The sequence below is a fragment of the Mixophyes fleayi genome, chromosome 6 (genome assembly GCF_038048845.1).
Source record: "Mixophyes fleayi isolate aMixFle1 chromosome 6, aMixFle1.hap1, whole genome shotgun sequence".
Classification (NCBI taxonomy): Eukaryota; Metazoa; Chordata; class Amphibia; order Anura; family Limnodynastidae; genus Mixophyes; species Mixophyes fleayi.
The window spans coordinates 217,809,265-217,836,559 of NC_134407.1; the positions used below are offsets into that span (position 1 = coordinate 217,809,265).

Sequence of the window (27,295 nt, forward strand, 5' to 3'; positions counted from 1 at the left end):
ATATCTATAGTATATACAGTGTCCTATCCCTACATCTATATCTATAGTATATACAGTATCCTATCCCTACATCTATATCTATAGTATATACAGTGTCCTATCCCTACATCTATATCTATAGTATATACAGTATCCTATCCCTACATCTATATCTATAGTATATACAGTATCCTATCCCTACATCTATATCTATAGTATATACAGTGTCCTATCCCTACATCTATATCTATAGTATATACAGTCTCCTATCCCTACATCTATATCTATAGTATATACAGTCTCCTATCCCTACATCTATATCTATAGTATATACAGTGTCCTATCCTTACATCTATATCTATAGTATATACAGTGTCCTGTCCCTACATCTATATCTATAGTATATACAGTGTCCTGTCCTTATATCTATAGTATATACAGTGTCCTGTCCCTACATCTATATCTATAGTATATACAGTGTCCTGTCCCTACATCTATATCTATAGTATATACAGTGTCCTGTCCCTACATCTATATCTATAGTATATACAGTGTCCTGTCCTTACATCTATATCTATAGTATATACAGTGTCCTGTCCCTACATCTATATCTATAGTATATACAGTATCCTATCCTTACATCTATATCTATAGTATATACAGTGTCCTATCCCTACATCTATATCTATAGTATATACAGTGTCCTATCCTTACATCTATATCTATAGTATATACAGTGTCCTGTCCCTACATCTATATCTATAGTATATACAGTGTCCTGTCCTTATATCTATAGTATATACAGTGTCCTGTCCCTACATCTATATCTATAGTATATACAGTGTCCTATCCTTACATCTATATCTATAGTATATACAGTGTCCTGTCCCTACATCTATATCTATAGTATATACAGTGTCCTGTCCTTATATCTATATCTATAGTATATACAGTGTCCTGTCCTTATATCTATATCTATAGTATATACAGTGTCCTGTCCTTATATCTATATCTATAGTATATACAGTGTCCTGTCCTTATATCTATATCTATAGTATATACAGTGTCTTGTCCTTATATCTATATCTATAGTATATACAGTGTCCTATCCCTACATCTATATCTATAGTATATACAGTGTCCTGTCCTTACATCTATATCTATAGTATATACAGTGTCCTGTCCCTACATCTATATTTATAGTATGTACAGTGTCCTGTCCTTACATCTATATCTATAGTATGTACAGTGTCCTGTCCTTATATCTATAGTATATACAGTGTCCTGTCCCTACATCTATATCTATAGTATATACAGTGTCCTGTCCTTACATCTATATCTATAGTATATACAGTGTCCTGTCCTTATATCTATAGTATATACAGTGTCCTATCCCTACATCTATATCTATAGTATATACAGTGTCCTGTCCCTACATCTATATTTGTATGTATCTATACATGGTTGCAATGTTTATGTATCTATGCATGGATGTCATTTGTATATATGTAAGCATGAATATATATTTGCATGATATATCTCATATTTCATATTTAAATGTTACATGTGTTCCGTCTTATGTTTATTATAATTATTCTATATTTTCCTAGATATTTGAGCTGTGAGGAGGCAGAGGGTCTTTATTTGAAGTCATGTGAGAGTGATGCCCACCCTGTGTAAACTACTGAGGATGGAAAAGGACAGGAGTGACCTGAGTGAGAGAATATTAAATCTTACCCTGCAGATAATCTGCCTGCTGACTGGAGAGGTGAGGGATTCTGGGAAACTCACAGTGACATCACTCTTACCTATATTTATTAAATAGGGACCTGACTGGAGACAAAACTGTAACCTCCCTACAGTGATTAGTGTGTATCAGCAGAGCGGAAGCATTTACATTTCATGTCGTTGTTGGGATGAAAATTATCTTCCAATTTCTAGAATGAAATTAAAACGGAGAGAACAACAATCTCCAAAAGCACAGTTCAGGGATTTGTAGCCGATTTCAAGTGGAGGAAATTGCAGCAAATACACTAAGTGGTCACTTTCTTAGTTACACATATTTCAACAGTGCCCCTGTGTTTCTGGTCTCAGAGAGGCCCCCCCTTAACTCTGTGACCCCAGCCTTGGAGAAGTAACTAGGACATATTTCTAAACTATTTTGCAGATAAGGAGATTTTCACACTGATAATCTAAGTAATGTTGAATAAAAGTTATGTTTTTTTTCCTGTTTTATCCTTCTCTTTATTTTTTCACAATAGATCCCACAAGTACAGCTTTGTGTCCAAATTAATCCCAAAGTTTTGTAGTGACCTTAGAATATTTCTCTCTTGGTTTTTCCCCCCAGTGTATTCTTCCCATGAGCCTCTCCTCTCTGGCTCACAGGATGGTGTTCGTTATCTCTTTGGTTATCAGTCTTGTCATCTGCACAGCTGTGAATGAGCAGCAAGTAGGCTGCCTCAGATAAAAGTTTCAGTCCCAAAATCTTCACAAAAGTTGGCTCATACTACTATGCTCACAGTAGGTTGATTTTGATGTCACTGATGCATTCATGAGACATTGGGTCTCGTGAATGTATCGGTTTACAGCTTTTGCTGAGTTTTTTAAGGTGTAATTAAATTCTACATCTGGCATATGGATCTCACTTATTTTAAATTTGCAAATTCGACAACTATTACTTAATTTTACAATTGATGGACATGTGCTACCTGTTACTGTTTTCTATATGCTCTGTCTTGTAGATTGTTTATAGCACTTATCTCACCTTCTGTCTTCAGCGAGACAGACATTCTAAGTCCTCTATTTACAGCACAATTGTCCCCTACAAATACCACCTCCATGTAGGTGGAATTTTAATTTACCTTTTTATTGCTGTCTCCCACAATACACAGGATTTCACAGTAGTGAAGAAGACATCCAGTGAGAGTGTGACACCCCTGAGCCATCCCGGTGTGTCCGTAGGATTAAGCAGGACCCAGAGCCCCATCAAGGTGCCTCCACCTCACTCACTGATACATGAGAGAAACAATGACCAGAGGATTCTAGAACTCACCAACAAGATCATTCAGCTGCTGACTGGAGAGGTGACTGCTGGGAATGGGACATTATACAGTAACACCAGGGGATGTGTCTGGGTGATGACTGTATCATTGTGTGTGTCAGGTTCCTATAAGGTGTGAGGATGTCACTGTCTATTTCTCCATGGAAGAGTGGGAGTATATAGAAGGACACAAGGATCTGTACAAGGACGTGATGATGGAGAATCACCAGAGCCTCACATCACTGGGTAAGAGGAGACTTTCATTTATTGTAAAGGAAGGAATAGTTTGGAGGGCCACCTAGATACATACATCATCTGTTAATTGCATATAAAATATGTACCCTTTCACTGTATGCCTCCTACAGATGAATCCAGTTACCTAAATACCCCAGAGAGATGTCCCCGTCCTCTTTATTCACAGGATTGTACAGAGGAAAATCACAGGATCCCACAGGAGTATCAGGTAGATGGAATTTAGGGTCTCACCAAATGCCAAAGTACCAAAGTGACATTCCACTACATTATATATGGAGTCTAATACACTGTTAGTCTTCTGTTTAAATAATACCTCAAATAAGTGGTATTTTATTGTTTTGGGTGTTATTTAGGGTGAAGACCTGACTGATATTAAAATAGAAACTTTTGATGAAGTGGAAAATACATATGTGAGAGGTCTTAAGCAGCGTAAGGAGGAGGAAATCCCTACAGATATCAGCACAGGTGAGTAATAAACACTTAGAAAAGAGTCACATATTGTACTTGATCAGTCATTACAACGGTTTCCTTCCTCCATCAGTTCAAACAAATTAGCTGCCCAGTGGGGGAGTTTGGAGCCATCAGCCCCTATTAGACTCCGGTTCTCCTCCTCATATTATATCCTCATATTATATCATTGTGCTACCAGCCAGGAGATCTGATCAGTCTCCTCCCCACACTCAGTACAAGGGACGTCACCATAGTGATTCAATCACTGATCATTGGGGTGAGACCCTATTATCTCAATATACAAAATACAGCTCCCCCAAAGATTATACATTTATAAAGAAATTAATGTACTAAGGAAACGTCTACATGGAACCCCAATAAATAGGAATCTCATTTAATAATCGGAATATTGGAACAATATGGATAGAGGAGACTTTACAGCTCCCCATTATACTAATCATAAAGCGGTTAAATGAGATTTTAATTCTTATAACCTAATATTTCTTTACTGTATATTTAATTAATTATTTTTCTGATAATGAATGAGATCCGGGGTTGGTTTAGTTCTTACTAATTTTATTGAGACTTTAATAAAGTTTCTTATGTGTCATTACAATAGAGCTCCATCTCCAATACAAAAGTCCCTTTCTCCTTTTTCTGTTTGAGTATATTTTAAGTCGTTTGACTGGGTTTTGTTTGGTGGCGCCTCCCCTTATATGATGATGTGGGAATGTTTGGTGGCGCCTCCCCTTATATGATGATGTGGGAATGTTTGGTGGCGCCTCCCCTTATATGATGATGTGGGAATGTTTGGTGGCGCCTCCCCTTATATGATGATGTGGGAATGTTTGGTGGCGCCTCCCCTTATATGATGATGTGGGAATGTTTGGTGGCGCCTCCCCTTATATGATGATGTGGGAATGTTTGGTGGCGCCTCCCCTTATATGATGATGTGGGAATGTTTGGTGGCGCCTCCCCTTATATGATGATGTGGGAATGTTTGGTGGCACCTCCCCTTATATGATGATGTGGGAATGTTTGGTGGCACCTCCCCTTATATGATGATGTGGGAATGTTTGGTGGCGCCTCCCCTTATATGATGATGTGGGAATGTTTGGTGGCACCTCCCCTTATATGATGATGTGGGAATGTTTGGTGGCACCTCCCCTTATATGATGATGTGGGAAATATAATATTATTAAACGTGGGGAGAGGATAACATAGTTATCCTGTGCAGGAAAAACTATTTACGTGGGTAAATGGACAATGTTACTGGCTAAAGAGGCTTCTGGCTACGCTGCGGGATGGGCAATGTGTATGCTTGGGAAACATTAGTAGCCACGTGTCTTTTTCCTGGTGTTCTCCAATGTAGCTGTGTAAATTGCATGTACCTGTGGCAGGGGCTATGTAAAGTGCTTGGTAATGGGCTTATCTTATATTTTAAGCCAGTCTTTTATCTGTTCAACTAATAATTCATATTTGCTATATGCATATATAATTGTAATAAAGTGTTCATAGTTTGCAATCTGAAATTAATCAACTGAACAACTTGAAATCATTCATACTATGAAAATGTTGGGGCGTTATAGTATGCTTCTCAATTTAAAATAATATGTCTGTTTCCACACATTTATTTCCAGCAGGTAGGCACAGAAACAGGGATATCACGGAGGGATGTGACATTTTATACCCAGAAATAGAAATTAACAACTTCCCACAAGACTCTCCAGAAGAAAACCCTATTGCCCTAAATATACATCCAATACTTCACAGTGCAGATATATTATCTGACCCCTCTGATCATGTGATATATTCTCCTGATAACTCGGATATTGTTAGAAATAGTACAGCTCATACAGGGGATAGACTCTTTCCCTGTTTTGAATGTGGTAAATGTTTTATGCATCAGTCGGTCCTTGTTAGACATCAGAAAACTCACACAGTTGACAAACCATTTCCATGTTCCGAGTGTGGGAAATGTTTTGCACAGAAATCAACTCTAGTTAAACATCAGAAAATTCACATAGGTGAGAAGTCATTTCCATGCTCTGAATGTGGAAAAAGTTTCATACAAAAATCAGATCTTCTTAAACATCAAAGAACTCACACAGGTGAGAAGCCATTTCTATGTTCCGAGTGTGGGAAATGTTTTGCACAGCAATCACATCTTGTTCAACATCAGAAATTTCACATAGGTGAGAAGCCATTTACATGCTCTGAATGTGGAAAAAGTTTCATACAAAAATCAGATCTTCTTAAACATCAAAGAACTCACACAGGTGAGAAGCCATTTCCATGTCATGAGTGTGGAAAATGTTTTACACAGAAATCAACTCTAGTTAAACATCAGAGATTTCACACAGGTGAGAAGCCATTTGTATGTTCTGAATGTGGGAAATGTGTTGCACATAAATACACTCTTCTAAAACATCAGAGAATTCACACAGGTGTGAAGGCATTTTCATGTTCTGAATGTGGGAAATGTTTTACAGATAAATCCAATCTTCTTAAACATCAGAGAATTCACACAGGTGAGAAGCCATTTTCATGTTCTGAATGTGGGAAATGTTTTACAGATAAATCCAATCTTCTTAAACATCAGAATTCACACAGGTGAGAAGCAATTTTCATGTTGTGAATGTGGGAAATGTGTTGCACAAAAATCAAATCTTGTTACACATAAGAAAATTCATACAAATTAAAAAAAGGAAAGCAATACTTACATAATTATACATACATGGTGGGCAACTTAAAGCTCTATTCTATTTCCAGGAGAGAGAGAAAGAAGTGTGTATAGGAGTGGAGTCACTCAAATGGCCAAAAGTTTTTATAATTTATAACTTTATTGATTAATGTATATAATATAGTAACATTGGGAAATAATTCCATTAAAGAACTAATAGCGAAATGTTAAAATAGAGTGTGAAGTGTATATATCATAAATGTGTCAAACTGTTAAGAAGGTAGAAGAAACTACCCAGCTGCACTGCTGGTCGAAATGATAACATCTTAACTAGTTTATTTCAGGCTGGAATAAACTAGTTAATATGTTATCATTTCGCTCTTAGTTCTTTAATGGAATTATTTCCCAATGTTACTATAGTCTATACATTAATCAATAAAGTTTAAATTTTTTAAAGGATTTTGGCCATTTGAGTGCCTCCACTCCTATACACACTCCTTTCTCTCTCTCCTGGAAATAGTACTGACCTTTACAGAGTGTGTGAGTGCACCCTCCATTGAAAACCATGAGGAAAAAAAAATCATTCCTTTATTAGAAAATTTAAAAGGAGTATAAATGGCTAGCTTGGTGCGGTGCAATTTCGATTATTTAAACTTAAAGCTCTAGTAACACAGTATGTTGACATGTTCTATGGTCATACGAGGAATGCATGTCATCAATGTAAGACTGGAAGAGATTGCTCATGTGTGGAACTTTTTGCAGCTTCCTTCATGTTAAATATTGGCATCTCTCGCCACAGTAATAACAGACCACATGGTTGCTACAATAGGACCCTAAGTAATATATATTGTTAGCACTGGATTGGATAATGTGGCTTTTGGTACATTGCTGCATTATATTTGGTCATACTCTCTAAATTCATTTAGTTATTTCTGTAATCTGTTAGTATCTTACTGGATCACTTATGAAGCTGCATTGATGTGGGTCTACAGTGCACTTTTAACTTGGATATGTATATTCCTTGCTGAATGTGTTCTAGGTGCACTCATGCTCCATGTGTTTACCTGCATTTGAAATTAACATATTGTTTTTTCGGGAGAGATTTTTAGTGGGTGGATGCGAAGCCTTTTCCCCCTCTGCAAAGGGACTAGAAATTTGCTTAGAGGTGGTGAATGTCAAGTCTATATTTTTAAATGTGACACCTTTTGCAGATTCCAGGCGCAGTTTGTACATAAAACTCATTTATAGGGGCCTAAATAAGCGTGATATAAAAACATTCAAACACACAAATATAAAATGTAGTGATAAAGTGCTGATGTCGCCTGACTCTTAGTTTAAGACATAAATGAAGCCTGAATGAGCACTATTTTTGAAGAAACAATTAAAGGTTGACTTTTTAGTGTACAGTGGTTATAAAATAAGCAGGATTTGAGGCATAATTTTCACAATTTCATTAATGCAAATTTACGTCATTGCTCACAAAAGAGCTCTCCCTTCTTATAGTTCCCAAAAGCGTGTATCTGTGTATGATTAAATCCCATACTTGCCTACTCTCTCCGAATGTCCGAGGAGTCCTCCCAGACTTCTAAAACAGCAAAGACCCTTTCCGACTGCAGTGGAGTTAGGGCTTAATGCCATGAGTTGTGTCATCAGGCCTCATCCCACACTGCCATGGATATCTGTATTAGGTAGCAGTGGGCAAGGCCACTGTGATATTATTGCATCACTATGCCCCCTCCCACACTTGCCACCTGAGATGCAGTGGGGGAGGTATTACAAGTTGGCAAGTATGTTAAATCTCTGTGGGGCTTCATTTTTTCCCTGTTGGCAAATTACCTCCAGTGGAACCAGCAATTGTCTGATTTGATTTTTCCTGATACAAACATTACCGGTAAACACATTCCTCTTCTCCTTACAGCAGCTGAATGTCTTGTACCTTCTAGATTGGAAGTACCTATCTCACCTTCTCTTATTGTATTGATTCAGAAAGTTAAGTACATTTATTTAATTGACATCTCTTTTCATTTACATATTGAACAAATTATTTGGTGTTAAGATATGGAACACAGGAAACCGATGCTTCAGACTCTCCTTATTCAGGCAACAGGCAGTGTTTTAAGGGGGGTCCCATATTTGCTTTATATGAGGGCATATTTGATTAAGGAGGGGTTGGACCTATGTGGTCCTTCCAGAGACCTGTCCTGGGTGGAAACTCTTTGGCAGTGTACAGATAAAGAAAGGTACAAGATGCACCAAAACAAAGACATGTATTACCAAGAGGACACATCTAACTTTACTAAAAGCACAAAATCAGTGAGCGTCTTAAGAGTTAGTATCACAATCACACTCAGTTTGGGTTACGTCACTCAGATACACCTATACCTCACAGTAGTGAGAATACAGCCTATGAATACTGTATGAACCAGTAACCAGTGATAGTCATCGTTCTTATGACTACAAAGCCGACAAGTGTTATACAGACAGGAAAATGGCAATCAGTATAATCGTGAAATGTACAAAATACACACAACAGACAGCCGACATCCGTGCTATAATCCCCGACAGCAGAAAATGCCGGCAGTGTGATTGACGTTAATTAACACAACAACACTGCCGGCATTAAGGTGGCAATGAGAGGAGCCGGCGGCTGGATCATGTCAAACCGTTACATTAAAAAGAAATGTCATATAAAAAGCAGTTAGGGTTTTTACTAAGGGTTTTACATGATCCAGGCAATGGTTCCTCTCATTGCCCCCTTAATGTCGGCAATATGAGTGTCGCCCTTTTAAGAGACGGCATTTTCTGCTGTTGGGGTTTATAGCACGGATGTTGGCTGTCAGTTTTTAAGTGTGTATTTTGTACATGTCGCGATTATACTAATCGACATTTTCGTGTTTGGATAAAATCTAGTCGGCTTTCTTGTCATCGGAATCAAGTACTCCACCCCCCAGGAACATCACTGAGCGCCATGAATTGATCTGCTGTAGTATAAAGATGCCCACACACCTTAAAGTATTAGTATATTTCTAGACTTTCAGTTGTCGTTATTGCTGTGCAAGTTAAAGTACATTGCTGGCCTATATTTTATATTACCTCATATACTGTTTATTGTAGTTTACAGTGACTAATGGAATGTGTTTTTGATTTAACCTCATTTTTTTGTGTGTATGTATATATACTTTTTATTCTTTATATGGTAATGTCAAAACAGTTCAGTGCTTATATGGATATGACATACAGTTATTTAGTCACTTCACAAATAAGGTAATAAAATCTGTAATTACCAACCAAGTTGACTGTGTTTTTATTATGATTATTTAATCAGGAGTAATAAGATAATGGAACAGCTGACAAAGGGTATTAAAGTTATTTTATCGTTTACCAATAATCATTGTCTATGCGATTTGTGTAGTTCCAACTCACAAAGCGATTTATTAGCAAAAGCAAAAGAATAACAATTAAATAAGTACAGCCGATACATACTCTGCACCCTGCTGGTTCCAGCTTACAGTCTTTCAATCCTGAAGTCTGTGGTCAAAGAAACTACATGCTGGTCCCAGAGCCCCTGCTTATATACACTCAGTGATACAGTGAAAACAATACAGATGATTTGGCATGCTTCCATAGGTTCAGGCTTCAGGAAGATGCCTCTGTTGCCAGCCTCCCTCTCCCAATGTTTTCATACCTTCCTAGGATCCGGCACAGTCGACGCAGGCTGTGTCCGTCCTCCTGATCTGACAGTCAGATAGACTGCAGACACTGCATGAGGAGGGGTGGCAGAAGGTAAGTGAACCCTCTCCCAGCACAATGCTGTGTGAGAGGGATAGAAAATCGTACTTTGTCCCTGAGCAGGCTGCTTCTTACTAGGAGCAGTCATTCTATAAAAAAAAAAAAAAATTCTATTTTTAGCTCAGGAGACAGGGTCAGGCAAGGGTCACTAAGATAGTGAAGCCCTGCTAGGCACTGGGTTGTTGAATATTACCAATTCAGTGCTGGGCCCTGGGGGAATCAATTACTCTTCCTCCATGGTAGTCTCTCAAAATTATGTGTGCAGACACCAGAATAAACAGCCATTTTATAGCTCCCCTTTTCTGTCCTGAGTCCTGATAGAAAGGTTTGGGGATTGTTATTTTCAAAAGTTTATTTTTACTCTGTGGGGCTTTTATTGGCTGTATTGCAGGCTCACTTTCTGTTCAGTATTGTGGGCTGCTTGTTATTTAAATTGTGTTTTGTTACACTGTTTATTACACTGTTTTGTTTGTGTTTTGTCCCATCTGTTAACATGTCAGAAGGGGAAAAGCCATGCGCGGTAAAGCTGGTGTTACATCAATGTTGAGTTTCACCTGGGCTGTCGGTCACGTAAAGCTACCATCAGGTCAGTCAGGCGCGCAGGCTCTGTGCGCAGCCTGCTGGTCCTCAGAGAGCATACCGTGTAATACAGAAGCTGCTGCTTTACTTATGGCAACACATGCCTGGGTTCGGTCCTTCTCCAATACAGTGGTTGAACTTGCTCAGTTGTTGCTGTCACAGGCTGTGGTCGCTCCATCTTCTGATTCTGCTTGCACTGTAGCAACTGACATGGGTTCTAGTTTGCTAAGTCAAGGTTTGACTGTTTCTCCCTGGCAGAGTCTGTACAGCCTGCTTGGGTACAGGGAATTGCATCCTCTGTACAGGGTATAGTTTAGGTTTCTTCCTCTTAGAGAAGATGTTACAATCTGTGGCACCGTCTTCCTCACATAAGCGTAGGAGGACGGCGCCACAACTTCAGGAAAATAAGCCAGATTTTGACTGTAGTTCCCAGAATAAAGGTAATTTAGCGGTGAATTCTGACATGGATGCTCCTTCGGTTGTGGAGGAGATTCATTCGGTTCGCCAGAGTGTGGAGGAATTAATACAAGCTGTGTGTCAGGTACTTCACTTTCCTAAGTAAGAGGTTCCTCATGTTGCACAAGCTCCTCTTTTTACACGGAGAAGGGAAAAAAAAAAAAGATTCTTTTTCCTGGCATCTTCCTTATTGGAAGATTTGTTTTCAGAGCCTTGGAGTTCCCCAGATAGCAAGTTCCAAGTATTTCGGTGACTGCAGTCGGTTTATCCTTTTCCTACTAAAGTTTTTGCTAAATGGTAGACGCTTCCACGCGTGGATGCTGCAGTTACAATGTTAGCCAAGTTAACTACTATTCCTTTTCCTAACATTGCCACTCTTAAGGATGGTACAGACCATTGGGTTAAGGCCGTCCTTAAATTCATTTTCGTGGCAGCATGTGCCTCTTTCAGGCCTGCTTTGGCATCTGTGTGGGTTCACAAAGCAGTAGAACGCTGGTCAAAACAACGTTTTCAGGGTTTGTTGGCAGGCAGGCCTTCCTCTGAACTGCTTCCATTAGTGGAGCAAATTCAGACGGCGATAGATTATTTACGAGAGGCAGCTACATACGCGGGACTGATTGGTGCACGTATATCTGCCTCTGCAGTTTCGGCTTGTCGTATTCTCTGCCTTAAGTCCTGGAAGGCTGATGGGGAGTCTGAAAAGGTTCTTGAGACCATACTGTTTTCTCCCAAACAAAGATTATCCAAATTTCAGTCCTTTCAGTCCTCAGGAAGGTTTTGGGGTTAATATTCCTCAGGCCAATCTTCTACAGGCCAGTCATCCGCCCCTGGAGGTGGTTTGCAGCGGGGACGATAGGCCTGGTCTGGGCGACGTCCAGCTGCAAAGCCTGCAGACAAACAGTCTGCATAACAGGTTTTTTTGCTCCTCCACTGTCAGTGGTAGGAGCCCGTCTTCTGCGGTTCAGGGATCAATGGTGTCAGTCCACTATCGATGTCTGGATTCGGGGAGTGGTGAACCAGGGTTACAAGATCGATCTGCTCGGTCTTCCTCACAGACGATTCTTCACCACAGGGCTTCTGTCTTGTCCGAGGAAACGATTGGCTTTAACAGAAGCGATTCAATCCCTTCTTTCATCTGGAGTGATTATTCCGGTTCCCTATTCTCAAAGAGGTTTGGGGTTTTATTACAATCTTTTTCTTGTGACAAAACCAGACGGCTCCTTTAGAACGATTCTCAATCTAAAGTATTTCAATACACAGGTCAGTGTGCCCAGCTTCAAGATGGAGTCTTTACGCTCGGTCATTCTCGGCATGGAACAGGGAGAATTTATGGTGGCTCTAGACATCAAGGATGCATATCTCCATGTGCCTATTTGGAAGGGTCATCAGTCCCTGTTGAGGTTTGCAGTTCGGTCAGAGCACTTCCAATTTCAGGCTCTCCCGTTCGGTCTCGCCACAGCTCCACGTATCTTCACCAAGATCATGGCGGTTATGGCTGCTCTGCTAAGGGCCAAGGGAATTACAATCATCCCTTACCTGGATGATCTACTTTTAAAGGCAGATTTTTCAGAGAAGCTTCTGTTGGTGCATATTCAGGTAGTAATCCAGACCCTGGAGTCGCACGGTTGGATTATCAACTTCAAAAAATCCAAGTTGATCCTATCCCAGCGGATGGTGTTTCTGGGTCTCTTATTCGATACCCGTCTGAGACGGTTGTTCTTTCCTCAGGACAAGATCCTAGCCTTGCAGAGGATGGTGAAATCCCTGTTGGTGGCAAGGAGACCTTCCATTCATTTTGCAATGAGACTTCTGGGCAAGATGGTATCGTGATTCGAAGCGATGCAGTTTGCTCAGTTCCATGCACGACAGTTTCAATTGGAACTCCTGTCGCAATGGAACAAATCCGATCAGAATCTGGCTAGCCAGGTTTTTCGCCTGTCTCCGCAGACGCATTGTCACACTTTTACACAGAGAATATCACTGACTGGTATTAGCGCTACTAACCTGAGAGGTGCGGAGTCTAACACACCACCGGTGTTCACCAGGGACCCCCGCAAGGAGGTTTGGGCTTTGCTGCGTGCGATGTGCAGGTCGCAGTTCTCCCAGGAAGTCACCAGTGCAGCGAATGGAGGGTAGTCAGACAGGCCGAGTCGAAACCAAGGAAGCGAGGTACCACGGAGAGCAGGCAAGAGTAGTCAGGGACGGTCTAAAGGTCAATACCAGTGCGGGCAACGAAGTACAAGGGAAATCTGGAAGAGAGGTCAAACAAGCCAAGGAGTCTATACACAGGAGGTCAGGAACAGGAAATATAAATTAAATGCTGGAGCTGGTTAGAACCAATACTCTAGCACCCTAATAGTTTAAATAGGGGCAGTCAGGAAGCCCTATGGAGGAAGTTCCGGCGATCAGTCTCAGCTGATCGCAGGGAAGCGTCTGGGTTGCCTGGCAACCGAAGCGGCGCATGCGCTAGAGCCGCGATCACGTGATCGCTATTGGAGCTCCATCTCCAATACAAAAGTCCCTTTCTCCTTTTTCTGTTTGAGTATATTTTAAGTCGTTTGACTGGGTTTTGTTTGGTGGCGCCTCCCCTTATATGATGATGTGGGAATGTTTGGTGGCGCCTCCCCTTATATGATGATGTGGGAATGTTTGGTGGCGCCTCCCCTTATATGATGATGTGGGAATGTTTGGTGGCGCCTCCCCTTATATGATGATGTGGGAATGTTTGGTGGCGCCTCCCCTTATATGATGATGTGGGAATGTTTGGTGGCGCCTCCCCTTATATGATGATGTGGGAATGTTTGGTGGCACCTCCCCTTATATGATGATGTGGGAATGTTTGGTGGCACCTCCCCTTATATGATGATGTGGGAAATATAATATTATTAAACGTGGGGAGAGGATAACATAGTTATCCTGTGCAGGAAAAACTATTTACGTGGGTAAATGGACAATGTTACTGGCTAAAGAGGCTTCTGGCTACGCTGCGGGATGGGCAATGTGTATGCTTGGGAAACATTACTAGCCACGTGTCTTTTTCCTGGTGTTCTCCAATGTAGCTGTGTAAATTGCGTGTACCTGTGGCAGGGGCTATGTAAAGTGCTTGGTAATGGGCTTATGTTATATTTTAAGCCAGTCTTTTATCTGTTCAACTAATAATTCATATTTGCTATATGCATATATAATTGTAATAAAGTGTTCATAGTTTGCAATCTGAAATTAATCAACTGAACAACTTGAAATCATTCATACTATGAAAATGTTGGGGCGTTATAGTATGCTTCTCAATTTAAAATAATATGTCTGTTTCCACACATTTATTTCCAGCAGGTAGGCACAGAAGCAGGGATATCACGGAGGGATGTGACATTTTATACCCAGAAATAGAAATTAACAACTTCCCACAAGACTCTCCAGAAGAAAACCCTATTGCCCTAAATATACATCCAATACTTCACAGTGCAGATATATTATCTGACCCCTCTGATCATGTGATATATTCTCCTGATAACTCGGATATTGTTAGAAATAGTACAGCTCATACAGGGGATAGACTCTTTCCCTGTTTTGAATGTGGTAAATGTTTTATGCATCAGTCGGTCCTTGTTAGACATCAGAAAACTCACACAGTTGACAAACCATTTCCATGCTCTGAGTGTGGGAAATGTTTTGCACAGAAATCAACTCTAGTTAAACATCAGAAAATTCACATAGGTGAGAAGTCATTTCCATGCTCTGAATGTGGAAAAAATTTCATACAAAAATCAGATCTTCTTAAACATCAAAGAACTCACACAGGTGAGAAGCCATTTCTATGTTCCGAGTGTGGGAAATGTTTTGCACAGCAATCACATCTTGTTCAACATCAGAAATTTCACATAGGTGAGAAGCCATTTACATGCTCTGAATGTGGAAAAAGTTTTATACAAAAATCAGATCTTCTTAAACATCAAAGAACTCACACAGGTGAGAAGCCATTTCCATGTTCTGAATGTGGGAAATGTTTTACAGATAAATCCAATCTTCTTAAACATCAGAGAATTCACACAGGTGAGAAGCCATTTTCATGTTCTGAATGTGGGAAATGTTTTACAGATAAATCCAATCTTCTTAAACATCAGAGAATTTACACAGGTGAGAAGCCATTTTCATGTTCTGAATGTGGGAAATGTTTTACAGATAAATCCAATCTTCTTAAACATCAGAATTCACACAGGTGAGAAGCAATTTTCATGTTGTGAATGTGGGAAATGTGTTGCACAAAAATCAAATCTTGTTACACATAAGAAAATTCATACAAATTAAAAAAAGGAAAGCAATACTTACATAATTATACATACATGGTGGGCAACTTAAAGCTCTATTCTATTTCCAGGAGAGAGAGAAAGAAGTGTGTATAGGAGTGGAGTCACTCAAATGGCCAAAAGTTTTTATAATTTATAACTTTATTGATTAATGTATATAATATAGTAACATTGGGAAATAATTCCATTAAAGAACTAATAGCGAAATGTTAAAATAGAGTGTGAAGTGTATATATCATAAATGTGTCAAACTGTTAAGAAGGTAGAAGAAACTACCCAGCTGCACTGCTGGTCGAAATGATAACATCTTAACTAGTTTATTTCAGGCTGGAATAAACTAGTTAATATGTTATCATTTCGCTCTTAGTTCTTTAATGGAATTATTTCCCAATGTTACTATAGTCTATACATTAATCAATAAAGTTTAAATTTTTTAAAGGATTTTGGCCATTTGAGTGCCTCCACTCCTATACACACTCCTTTCTCTCTCTCCTGGAAATAGTACTGACCTTTACAGAGTGTGTGAGTGCACCCTCCATTGAAAACCATGAGGAAAAAAAAATCATTCCTTTATTAGAAAATTTAAAAGGAGTATAAATGGCTAGCTTGGTGCGGTGCAATTTCGATTATTTAAACTTAAAGCTCTAGTAACACAGTATGTTGACATGTTCTATGGTCATACGAGGAATGCATGTCATCAATGTAAGACTGGAAGAGATTGCTCATGTGTGGAACTTTTTGCAGTTTCCTTCATGTTAAATATTGGCATCTCTCGCCACAGTAATAACAGACCACATGGTTGCTACAATAGGACCCTAAGTAATATATATTGTTAGCACTGGATTGGATAATGTGGCTTTTGGTACATTGCTGCATTATATTTGGTCATACTCTCTAAATTCATTTAGTTATTTCTGTAATCTGTTAGTATCTTACTGGATCACTTATGAAGCTGCATTGATGTGGGTCTACAGTGCACTTTTAACTTGGATATGTATATTCCTTGCTGAATGTGTTCTAGGTGCACTCATGCTCCATGTGTTTACCTGCATTTGAAATTAACATATTGTTTTTTCGGGAGAGATTTTTAGTGGGTGGATGCGAAGCCTTTTCCCCCTCTGCAAAGGGACTAGAAATTTGCTTAGAGGTGGTGAATGTCAAGTCTATATTTTTAAATGTGACACCTTTTGCAGATTCCAGGCGCAGTTTGTACATAAAACTCATTTATAGGGGCCTAAATAAGCGTGATATAAAAACATTCAAACACACAAATATAAAATGTAGTGATAAAGTGCTGATGTCGCCTGACTCTTAGTTTAAGACATAAATGAAGCCTGAATGAGCACTATTTTTGAAGAAACAATTAAAGGTTGACTTTTTAGTGTACAGTGGTTATAAAATAAGCAGGATTTGAGGCATAATTTTCACAATTTCATTAATGCAAATTTACGTCATTGCTCACAAAAGAGCTCTCCCTTCTTATAGTTCCCAAAAGCGTGTATCTGTGTATGATTAAATCCCATACTTGCCTACTCTCTCCGAATGTCCGAGGAGTCCTCCCAGACTTCTAAAACAGCAAAGACCCTTTCCGACTGCAGTGGAGTTAGGGCTTAATGCCATGAGTTGTGTCATCAGGCCTCATCCCACACTGCCATGAATATCTGTATTAGGTAGCAGTGGGCAAGGCCACTGTGATATTATTGCATCACTATGCCCCCTCCCACACTTGCCACCTGAGATGCAGTGGGGGAGGTATTACAAGTTGGCAAGTATGTTAAATCTCTGTGGGGCTTCATTTTTTCCCTGTTGGCAAATTACCTCCAGTGGAACCAGCAATTGTCTGATTTGATTTTTCCTGATACAAACATTACCGGTAAACACATTCCTCTTCTCCTTACAGCAGCTGAATGTCTTGTACCTTCTAGATTGGAAGTACCTATCTCACCTTCTCTTATTGTATTGATTCAGAAAGTTAAGTACATTTATTTAATTGACATCTCTTTTCATTTACATATTGAACAAATTATTTGGTGTTAAGATATGGAACACAGGAAACCGATGCTTCAGACTCTCCTTATTCAGGCAACAGGCAGTGTTTTAAGGGGGGTCCCATATTTGCTTTATATGAGGGCATATTTGATTAAGGAGGGGTTGGACCTATGTGGTCCTTCCAGAGACCTGTCCTGGGTGGAAACTCTTTGGCAGTGTACAGATAAAGAAAGGTACAAGATGCACCAAAACAAAGACATGTATTACCAAGAGGACACATCTAACTTTACTAAAAGCACAAAATCAGTGAGCGTCTTAAGAGTTAGTATCACAATCACACTCAGTTTGGGTTACGTCACTCAGATACACCTATACCTCACAGTAGTGAGAATACAGCCTATGAATACTGTATGAACCAGTAACCAGTGGTAGTCATCGTTCTTATGACTACAAAGCCGACAAGTGTTATACAGACAGGAAAATGGCAATCAGTATAATCGTGAAATGTACAAAATACACACAACAGACAGCCGACATCCGTGCTATAATCCCCGACAGCAGAAAATGCCGGCAGTGTGATTGACGTTAATTAACACAACAACACTGCCGGCATTAAGGTGGCAATGAGAGGAGCCGGCGGCTGGATCATGTCAAACCGTTACATTAAAAAGAAATGTCATATAAAAAGCAGTTAGGGTTTTTACTAAGGGTTTTACATGATCCAGGCAATGGTTCCTCTCATTGCCCCCTTAATGTCGGCAATATGAGTGTCGCCCTTTTAAGAGACGGCATTTTCTGCTGTTGGGGTTTATAGCACGGATGTTGGCTGTCAGTTTTTAAGTGTGTATTTTGTACATGTCGCGATTATACTAATCGACATTTTCGTGTTTGGATAAAATCTAGTCGGCTTTCTTGTCATCGGAATCAAGTACTCCACCCCCCAGGAACATCACTGAGCGCCATGAATTGATCTGCTGTAGTATAAAGATGCCCACACACCTTAAAGTATTAGTATATTTCTAGACTTTCAGTTGTCGTTATTGCTGTGCAAGTTAAAGTACATTGCTGGCCTATATTTTATAATACCTCATATACTGTTTATTGTAGTTTACAGTGACTAATGGAATGTGTTTTTGATTTAACCTCATTTTTTTGTGTGTATGTATATATACTTTTTATTCTTTATATGGTAATGTCAAAACAGTTCAGTGCTTATATGGATATGACATACAGTTATTTAGTCACTTCACAAATAAGGTAATAAAATCTGTAATTACCAACCAAGTTGACTGTGTTTTTATTATGATTATTTAATCAGGAGTAATAAGATAATGGAACAGCTGACAAAGGGTATTAAAGTTATTTTATCGTTTACCAATAATCATTGTCTATGCGATTTGTGTAGTTCCAACTCACAAAGCGATTTATTAGCAAAAGCAAAAGAATAACAATTAAATAAGTACAGCCGATACATACTCTGCACCCTGCTGGTTCCAGCTTACAGTCTTTCAATCCTGAAGTCTGTGGTCAAAGAAACTACATGCTGGTCCCAGAGCCCCTGCTTATATACACTCAGTGATACAGTGAAAACAATACAGATGATTTGGCATGCTTCCATAGGTTCAGGCTTCAGGAAGATGCCTCTGTTGCCAGCCTCCCTCTCCCAATGTTTTCATACCCTCCTAGGATCCGGCACAGTCGACGCAGGCTGTGTCCGTCCTCCTGATCTGACAGTCAGATAGACTGCAGACACTGCATGAGGAGGGGTGGCAGAAGGTAAGTGAACCCTCTCCCAGCACAATGCTGTGTGAGAGGGATAGAAAATCGTACTTTGTCCCTGAGCAGGCTGCTTCTTACTAGGAGCAGTCATTCTATAAAAAAAAAATAATTCTATTTTTAGCTCAGGAGACAGGGTCAGGCAAGGGTCACTAAGATAGTGAAGCCCTGCTAGGCACTGGGTTGTTGAATATTACCAATTCAGTGCTGGGCCCTGGGGGAATCAATTACTCTTCCTCCATGGTAGTCTCTCAAAATTATGTGTGCAGACACCAGAATAAACAGCCATTTTATAGCTCCCCTTTTCTGTCCTGAGTCCTGATAGAAAGGTTTGGGGATTGTTATTTTCAAAAGTTTATTTTTACTCTGTGGGGCTTTTATTGGCTGTATTGCAGGCTCACTTTCTGTTCAGTATTGTGGGCTGCTTGTTATTTAAATTGTGTTTTGTTACACTGCTTATTACACTGTTTTGTTTGTGTTTTGTCCCATCTGTTAACATGTCAGAAGGGGAAAAGCCATGCGCGGTAAAGCTGGTGTTACATCAATGTTGAGTTTCACCTGGGCTGTCGGTCACGTAAAGCTACCATCAGGTCAGTCAGGCGCGCAGGCTCTGTGCGCAGCCTGCTGGTCCTCAGAGAGCATACCGTGTAATACAGAAGCTGCTGCTTTACTTATGGCAACACATGCCTGGGTTCGGTCCTTCTCCAATACAGTGGTTGAACTTGCTCAGTTGTTGCTGTCACAGGCTGTGGTCGCTCCATCTTCTGATTCTGCTTGCACTGTAGCAACTGACATGGGTTCTAGTTTGCTAAGTCAAGGTTTGACTGTTTCTCCCTGGCAGAGTCTGTACAGCCTGCTTGGGTACAGGGAATTGCATCCTCTGTACAGGGTATAGTTTAGGTTTCTTCCTCTTAGAGAAGATGTTACAATCTGTGGCACCGTCTTCCTCACATAAGCGTAGGAGGACGGCGCCACAACTTCAGGAAAATAAGCCAGATTTTGACTGTAGTTCCCAGAATAAAGGTAATTTAGCGGTGAATTCTGACATGGATGCTCCTTCGGTTGTGGAGGAGATTCATTCGGTTCGCCAGAGTGTGGAGGAATTAATACAAGCTGTGTGTCAGGTACTTCACTTTCCTAAGTAAGAGGTTCCTCATGTTGCACAAGCTCCTCTTTTTACACGGAGAAGGGAAAAAAAAAAAGATTCTTTTTCCTGGCATCTTCCTTATTGGAAGATTTGTTTTCAGAGCCTTGGAGTTCCCCAGATAGCAAGTTCCAAGTATTTCGGTGACTGCAGTCGGTTTATCCTTTTCCTACTAAAGTTTTTGCTAAATGGTAGACGCTTCCACGCGTGGATGCTGCAGTTACAATGTTAGCCAAGTTAACTACTATTCCTTTTCCTAACATTGCCACTCTTAAGGATGGTACAGACCATTGGGTTAAGGCCGTCCTTAAATTCATTTTCGTGGCAGCATGTGCCTCTTTCAGGCCTGCTTTGGCATCTGTGTGGGTTCACAAAGCAGTAGAACGCTGGTCAAAACACCGTTTTCAGGGTTTGTTGGCAGGCAGGCCTTCCTCTGAACTGCTTCCATTAGTGGAGCAAATTCAGACGGCGATAGATTATTTACGAGAGGCAGCTACATACGCGGGACTGATTGGTGCACGTATATCTGCCTCTGCAGTTTCGGCTTGTCGTATTCTCTGCCTTAAGTCCTGGAAGGCTGATGGGGAGTCTGAAAAGGTTCTTGAGACCATACTGTTTTCTGGGGGTCTTTTATTTGGACCTCAGCTTGACTCCATTATCAGTCAAGCTACAGGCGGAAAGGGCATTTTTCTCCCAGTTAATGCTCCCAAACAAAGATTATCCAAATTTCAGTCCTTTCAGTCCTCAGGAAGGTTTTGGGGTTAATATTCCTCAGGCCAATCTTCTACAGGCCAGTCATCCGCCCCTGGAGGTGGTTTGCAGCGGGGACGATAGGCCTGGTCTGGGCGACGTCCAGCTGCAAAGCCTGCAGACAAACAGTCTGCATAACAGGTTTTTTTGCTCCTCCACTGTCAGTGGTAGGAGCCCGTCTTCTGCGGTTCAGGGATCAATGGTGTCAGTCCACTATCGATGTCTGGATTCGGGGAGTGGTGAACCAGGGTTACAAGATCGATCTGCTCGGTCTTCCTCACAGACGATTCTTCACCACAGGGCTTCTGTCTTGTCCGAGGAAACGATTGGCTTTAACAGAAGCGATTCAATCCCTTCTTTCATCTGGAGTGATTATTCCGGTTCCCTATTCTCAAAGAGGTTTGGGGTTTTATTACAATCTTTTTCTTGTGACAAAACCAGACGGCTCCTTTAGAACGATTCTCAATCTAAAGTATTTCAATACACAGGTCAGTGTGCCCAGCTTCAAGATGGAGTCTTTACGCTCGGTCATTCTCGGCATGGAACAGGGAGAATTTATGGTGGCTCTAGACATCAAGGATGCATATCTCCATGTGCCTATTTGGAAGGGTCATCAGTCCCTGTTGAGGTTTGCAGTTCGGTCAGAGCACTTCCAATTTCAGGCTCTCCCGTTCGGTCTCGCCACAGCTCCACGTATCTTCACCAAGATCATGGCGGTTATGGCTGCTCTGCTAAGGGCCAAGGGAATTACAATCATCCCTTACCTGGATGATCTACTTTTAAAGGCAGATTTTTCAGAGAAGCTTCTGTTGGTGCATATTCAGGTAGTAATCCAGACCCTGGAGTCGCACGGTTGGATTATCAACTTCAAAAAATCCAAGTTGATCCTATCCCAGCGGATGGTGTTTCTGGGTCTCTTATTCGATACCCGTCTGAGACGGTTGTTCTTTCCTCAGGACAAGATCCTAGCCTTGCAGAGGATGGTGAAATCCCTGTTGGTGGCAAGGAGACCTTCCATTCATTTTGCAATGAGACTTCTGGGCAAGATGGTATCGTGATTCGAAGCGATGCAGTTTGCTCAGTTCCATGCACGACAGTTTCAATTGGAACTCCTGTCGCAATGGAACAAATCCGATCAGAATCTGGCTAGCCAGGTTTTTCGCCTGTCTCCGCAGACGCATTGTCACACTTTTACACAGAGAATATCACTGACTGGTATTAGCGCTACTAACCTGAGAGGTGCGGAGTCTAACACACCACCGGTGTTCACCAGGGACCCCCGCAAGGAGGTTTGGGCTTTGCTGCGTGCGATGTGCAGGTCGCAGTTCTCCCAGGAAGTCACCAGTGCAGCGAATGGAGGGTAGTCAGACAGGCCGAGTCGAAACCAAGGAAGCGAGGTACCACGGAGAGCAGGCAAGAGTAGTCAGGGACGGTCTAAAGGTCAATACCAGTGCGGGCAACGAAGTACAAGGGAAATCTGGAAGAGAGGTCAAACAAGCCAAGGAGTCTATACACAGGAGGTCAGGAACAGGAAATATAAATTAAATGCTGGAGCTGGTTAGAACCAATACTCTAGCACCCTAATAGTTTAAATAGGGGCAGTCAGGAAGCCCTATGGAGGAAGTTCCGGCGATCAGTCTCAGCTGATCGCCGGGAAGCGTCTGGGTTGCCTGGCAACCGAAGCGGCGCATGCGCTAGAGCCGCGATCACGTGATCGCTATTGGAGCTCCATCTCCAATACAAAAGTCCCTTTCTCCTTTTTCTGTTTGAGTATATTTTAAGTCGTTTGACTGGGTTTTGTTTGGTGGCGCCTCCCCTTATATGATGATGTGGGAATGTTTGGTGGCGCCTCCCCTTATATGATGATGTGGGAATGTTTGGTGGCGCCTCCCCTTATATGATGATGTGGGAATGTTTGGTGGCGCCTCCCCTTATATGATGATGTGGGAATGTTTGGTGGCACCTCCCCTTATATGATGATGTGGGAATGTTTGGTGGCACCTCCCCTTATATGATGATGTGGGAAATATAATATTATTAAACGTGGGGAGAGGATAACATAGTTATCCTGTGCAGGAAAAACTATTTACGTGGGTAAATGGACAATGTTACTGGCTAAAGAGGCTTCTGGCTACGCTGCGGGATGGGCAATGTGTATGCTTGGGAAACATTACTAGCCACGTGTCTTTTTCCTGGTGTTCTCCAATGTAGCTGTGTAAATTGCGTGTACCTGTGGCAGGGGCTATGTAAAGTGCTTGGTAATGGGCTTATGTTATATTTTAAGCCAGTCTTTTATCTGTTCAACTAATAATTCATATTTGCTATATGCATATATAATTGTAATAAAGTGTTCATAGTTTGCAATCTGAAATTAATCAACTGAACAACTTGAAATCATTCATACTATGAAAATGTTGGGCCGTTATAGTATGCTTCTCAATTTAAAATAATATGTCTGTTTCCACACATTTATTTCCAGCAGGTAGGCACAGAAGCAGGGATATCACGGAGGGATGTGACATTTTATACCCAGAAATAGAAATTAACAACTTCCCACAAGACTCTCCAGAAGAAAACCCTATTGCCCTAAATATACATCCAATACTTCACAGTGCAGATATATTATCTGACCCCTCTGATCATGTGATATATTCTCCTGATAACTCGGATATTGTTAGAAATAGTACAGCTCATACAGGGGATAGACTCTTTCCCTGTTTTGAATGTGGTAAATGTTTTATGCATCAGTCGGTCCTTGTTAGACATCAGAAAACTCACACAGTTGACAAACCATTTCCATGCTCTGAGTGTGGGAAATGTTTTGCACAGAAATCAACTCTAGTTAAACATCAGAAAATTCACATAGGTGAGAAGTCATTTCCATGCTCTGAATGTGGAAAATATTTCATACAAAAATCAGATCTTCTTAAACATCAAAGAACTCACACAGGTGAGAAGCCATTTCTATGTTCCGAGTGTGGGAAATGTTTTGCACAGCAATCACATCTTGTTCAACATCAGAAATTTCACATAGGTGAGAAGCCATTTACATGCTCTGAATGTGGAAAAAGTTTTATACAAAAATCAGATCTTCTTAAACATCAAAGAACTCACACAGGTGAGAAGCCATTTCCATGTTCTGAATGTGGGAAATGTTTTACAGATAAATCCAATCTTCTTAAACATCAGAGAATTCACACAGATGAGAAGCCATTTTCATGTTCTGAATGTGGGAAATGTTTTACAGATAAATCCAATCTTCTTAAACATCAGAGAATTCACACAGGTGAGAAGCCATTTTCATGTTCTGAATGTGGGAAATGTTTTACAGATAAATCCAATCTTCTTAAACATCAGAATTCACACAGGTGAGAAGCAATTTTCATGTTGTGAATGTGGGAAATGTGTTGCACAAAAATCAAATCTTGTTACACATAAGAAAATTCATACAAATTAAAAAAAGGAAAGCAATACTTACATAATTATACATACATGGTGGGCAACTTAAAGCTCTATTCTATTTCCAGGAGAGAGAGAAAGAAGTGTGTATAGGAGTGGAGTCACTCAAATGGCCAAAAGTTTTTATAATTTATAACTTTATTGATTAATGTATATAATATAGTAACATTGGGAAATAATTCCATTAAAGAACTAATAGCGAAATGTTAAAATAGAGTGTGAAGTGTATATATCATAAATGTGTCAAACTGTTAAGAAGGTAGAAGAAACTACCCAGCTGCACTGCTGGTCGAAATGATAACATCTTAACTAGTTTATTTCAGGCTGGAATAAACTAGTTAATATGTTATCATTTCGCTCTTAGTTCTTTAATGGAATTATTTCCCAATGTTACTATAGTCTATACATTAATCAATAAAGTTTAAATTTTTTAAAGGATTTTGGCCATTTGAGTGCCTCCACTCCTATACACACTCCTTTCTCTCTCTCCTGGAAATAGTACTGACCTTTACAGAGTGTGTGAGTGCACCCTCCATTGAAAACCATGAGGAAAAAAAAATCATTCCTTTATTAGAAAATTTAAAAGGAGTATAAATGGCTAGCTTGGTGCGGTGCAATTTCGATTATTTAAACTTAAAGCTCTAGTAACACAGTATGTTGACATGTTCTATGGTCATACGAGGAATGCATGTCATCAATGTAAGACTGGAAGAGATTGCTCATGTGTGGAACTTTTTGCAGTTTCCTTCATGTTAAATATTGGCATCTCTCGCCACAGTTATAACAGACCACATGGTTGCTACAATAGGAACCTAAGTAATATATATTGTCAGCACTGGATTGGATAATGTGGCTTTTGGTACATTGCTGCATTATATTTGGTCATACTCTCTAAATTCATTTAGTTATTTCTGTAATCTGTTAGTATCTTACTGGATCACTTATGAAGCTGCATTGATGTGGGTCTACAGTGCATTTTTAACTTGGATATGTATATTCCTTGCTGAATGTGTTCTAGGTGCACTCATGCTCCATGTGTTTACCTGCATTTGAAATTAACATATTGTTTTTTCGGGAGAGATTTTTAAATGAGGTTCAAAGGCTGGAGAGTGCGAAGCCTTTTCCCCCCTCTGCAAAGGGACTAGAAATTTGCTTAGAGGTGTGAATGTCAAGTCTATATTTTTAAATGTGACACCTTTTGCAGCTTTCAGGCGCAGTTTGTACATAAAACTCATTTATAGGGGCCTAAATAAGCGTGATATAAAAACATTCAAACACACAAATATAAAATGTAGTGATAAAGTGCTGATGTCCCCTGACTCTTAGTTTAAGACATAAATGAAGCCTAAATGAGCAGTATTTTTGAAGAAACAATTAAAGGTTGACTTTTTAGTGTACAGTGGTTATAAAATAAGCAGGATTTGAGGCATAATTTTCACAATTTCATTAATGCAAATTTACGTCATTGCTCACAAAAGAGCTCTCCCTTCTTATAGTTCCCAAAAGCGTGTATCTGTGTATGATTAAATCCCATACTTGCCTACTCTCTCCGAATGTCCGAGGAGTCCTCCCAGACTTCTAAAACAGCAAAGACCCTTTCCGACTGCAGTGGAGTTAGGGCTTAATGCCATGAGTTGTGTCATCAGGCCTCATCCCACACTGCCATGAATATCTGTATTAGGTAGCAGTGGGCAAGGCCACTGTGATATTATTGCATCACTATGCCCCCTCCCACACTTGCCACCTGAGATGCAGTGGGGGATGTATTACAAGTTGGCAAGTATGTTAAATCTCTGTGGGGCTTCATTTTTCCCTGTTGGCAAATTACCTCCAGTGGAACCAGCAATTGTCTGATTTGATTTTTCCTGATACAAACATTACCGGTAAACACATTCCTCATCTCCTTACAGCAGCTGAATGTCATGTACCTTCTAGATTGGAAGTACCTATCTCACCTTCTCTTATTGTATTGATTCAGAAAGTTAAGTACATTTATTTAATTGACATCTCTTTTCATTTACATATTGAACAAATTATTTGGTGTTAAGATATGGAACACAGGAAACCGATGCTTCAGACTCTCCTTATTCAGGCAACAGGCAGTGTTTTAAGGGGGGTCCCATATTTGCTTTATATGAGGGCATATTTGATTAAGGAGGGGTTGGACCTATGTGGTCCTTCCAGAGACCTGTCCTGAGTGGAAACTCTTTGGCAGTGTACAGATAAAGAAAGGTACAAGATGCACCAAAACAAAGACATGTATTACCAAGAGGACACATCTAACTTTACTAAAAGCACAAAATCAGTGAGCGTCTTAAGAGTTAGTATCACAATCACACTCAGTTTGGGTTACGTCACTCAGATACACCTATACCTCACAGTAGTGAGAATACAGCCTATGAATACTGTATGAACCAGTAACCGGTGGTAGTAATCGTTCTTATGACTATAAAGCCGACAAGTGTTATACAGACAGGAAAATGGCAATCAGTATAATCGTGAAATGTACAAAATACACACAACAGACAGCCGACATCCGTGCTATAATCCCCGACAGCAGAAAATGCCGGCAGTGTGATTGACGTTAATTAACACAACAACACTGCCGGCATTAAGGTGGCAATGAGAGGAGCCGGCGGCTG

At 40.3% G+C, this 27,295-nt stretch overlaps 2 protein-coding genes across 3 annotated transcripts; both read left to right on the forward strand.

Moving 5' to 3' along the window:
• The first annotated feature begins 1,594 nt into the window (after window positions 1-1,594).
• On the forward strand, window positions 1,595-17,914 carry LOC142159878 (uncharacterized). Of its 2 annotated transcripts, none has more exons than XM_075214727.1 (6): window positions 1,595-1,747; window positions 2,871-3,062; window positions 3,142-3,265; window positions 3,385-3,482; window positions 3,628-3,739; window positions 14,559-17,914. In XM_075214727.1, exons 1-6 carry the CDS (start codon window positions 1,643-1,645, stop codon window positions 15,449-15,451), a joined length of 1,524 nt encoding a protein of 507 aa, XP_075070828.1. In that variant the 5' UTR covers window positions 1,595-1,642; the 3' UTR covers window positions 15,452-17,914. The 2 variants fall into 2 exon arrangements, with proteins under 2 accessions (XP_075070828.1, XP_075070827.1); XM_075214726.1 differs by lacking the exon at window positions 14,559-17,914 and adding an exon at window positions 5,365-9,266.
• A 5,731-nt stretch (window positions 17,915-23,645) lies between these two features.
• On the forward strand, window positions 23,646-27,045 carry LOC142095490 (uncharacterized). Its single transcript, XM_075178435.1, has one exon. The coding sequence runs from the start codon at window positions 23,646-23,648 to the stop codon at window positions 24,564-24,566; it is 921 nt and encodes a 306-aa protein (XP_075034536.1). The 3' UTR covers window positions 24,567-27,045.
• Window positions 27,046-27,295: the final 250 nt, after the last annotated feature.

Bases quoted from the DNA above. Each gene is read 5' to 3' on its own strand.
- LOC142159878 (XM_075214726.1), top strand. From the start codon at position 1,643: ATGCCCACCCTGTGTAAACTACTGAGGATGGAAAAGGACAGGAGTGAC. The intron at 3,063-3,141 runs GTGACTGCTGGG...TGTGTGTGTCAG, and splicing joins TTCAGCTGCTGACTGGAGAG to GTTCCTATAAGGTGTGAGGA. The intron at 3,266-3,384 runs GTAAGAGGAGAC...TGCCTCCTACAG, and splicing joins CCAGAGCCTCACATCACTGG to ATGAATCCAGTTACCTAAAT.
- LOC142095490 (XM_075178435.1), top strand. From the start codon at position 23,646: ATGTCTGTTTCCACACATTTATTTCCAGCAGGTAGGCACAGAAGCAGG.